Source organism: Notothenia coriiceps, unplaced genomic scaffold (assembly GCF_000735185.1).
Source record: "Notothenia coriiceps isolate Sejong01 unplaced genomic scaffold, NC01 NC01_scaffold00033697, whole genome shotgun sequence".
In the NCBI taxonomy this organism is placed as follows: Eukaryota; Metazoa; Chordata; class Actinopteri; order Perciformes; family Nototheniidae; genus Notothenia; species Notothenia coriiceps.
Window position 1 is genome coordinate 102,682 of NW_011366398.1, and position 1,650 is coordinate 104,331.

At 42.4% G+C, this 1,650-nt stretch overlaps 1 protein-coding gene across 1 annotated transcript in view; it reads right to left on the bottom strand.

Moving 5' to 3' along the window:
• Positions 1 to 1,006: 1,006 nt before the first annotated feature.
• The window catches only part of LOC104961753 (neurexin-2-like), a 66,298-nt gene continuing 65,654 nt past the window's right edge, over positions 1,007 to 1,650 (bottom strand). The window contains exon 16 of the mRNA XM_010790091.1: positions 1,007 to 1,170. Coding sequence (XP_010788393.1) covers positions 1,007 to 1,170 — 164 coding nt within the window. The remainder of the gene's footprint in view (positions 1,171 to 1,650) is intronic.

Below are 1,650 nucleotides of genomic sequence, written 5' to 3' on the forward strand. Positions count from 1 at the left end.
GTGTTACTGGTGTGGTTTGATAGCTACTGTATGAAGTCAGATTCAACTGACATGTAGAAGAATTAGGAGCCACCATGGTAAAAGCAAAAGAAAATAAAGAAAGTAAGAAGAAAGTTAACTTCTTACCTTTTCCTTCTTTCTTCTTCCTTCTTGTGTTGGTCAAATATTACATAATATCACTTCAAATAATAATCCAAAAGCACACAATGTTCACTAGCCAAACAGGTGAGGAACCACTGAGCTGGATAAGCTGAAGATGAAGCAAGGCTCTTTTTTATTTCTTGAACAGTTCTGATTGTGGGGTTATAGTGTTTTCCACTTTACTGTTACCACTACAGGCCATAAGACAGAGTGTCTCTGAGTCAGCCACATGTTATGTAATCTAAAACTACTTCTGAAGACTTTAAACCAGAGGTGTCTAAACTACGGCCAAATGCGGCCCGCGGACCATTTTGAATCGGCCCTCAGCAAATTCAAAAGGTATAATGGAATATGGCCCACAAATGAAACTTGTGCTTGCCTTAAATTGTACTTCTTAAATGTAAAAATATATTACACAGTAGTATTCATGACCACTTTTCAAATACATTCAGTCAATGTAAGTTGGAAACATTTTCTAACATATCTTAGTTCATAAGAAAAAAGCCCAATGACTCATTTACATAACGAGCTTGAAATACACCCTTCCTATTTCTCCTTATTATAATCAATCTGAGGCTTCTGTTTTAAGGGATGAGCTGCCAACACTCACAAGCATCATTTACCTACATTTGATTGATTTTGCTAACTTATACCTGAACTTATGAGGCAGTATAGTATATTTTTCTGTATGTGGCCCTCGGTGAAAAAAGTTTGGACACCCCTGCTTTAAACCAACATAAGTCTGAGTGGTTTTCTTACGAGGGAATTCAGATATTACAGCAACTGTCGCTCAATCCTTTAATTGCGGTTTAGTATAATTAACCCTAGAGAGACCAGTGGAATATTTGACCAAAGTAGACTCTCCCTACCACTCTTCTACCCCGTGAGGCGTAATTAACCTGTACTCACGGTCATTGCAGAACGGCCCCCCGTAGCTGGTCATGGTGCAGTCGCAGGAGAAGCCCTCCCACAGCTGCAGACACACTCCCTGGTGCTGACAGGAGTCCTCGGTGCAGGTGGTGCTGGGGCCTGCAGGGGGGGGTGGTGGGGGGGAGCAGGTTAACCAGGCGCCCCTGTCCTTATTTAATTAATGCATCTTCACTACTATCCAAAGGGAATACAACTGCAACAGTAGGCTTGTCATTGAAACCAGGAAAATGTAACATAATGTTTGTTGGGGAAATATTTTCCAAGGCCCTTAACTTTGACCCAGTGTATCAGTTCTGACCTGACTGAGCACACGCACCTGTAGCCTTGTCTGCTGTGCTCGCAGTGTTCTGTCTCCCTGTTCCTGCCTGATGGCGTCAGCTGATAGAGGTGTTATCATTCTATCTTGTTATGCAGCATGTGGATTATTCTCTCTGAACTAGGTAAACACACGGGTCTGGGGTAGAGTTCTTCAGAATTGACGTGGCAACTCTACCGTGAAGTCAGAACCTCTGACTCTTGACTTGCTTTGTGAATTCTCCGGCCGACGCTCCGAATAAACCATCAGCGTTTTGACATCAG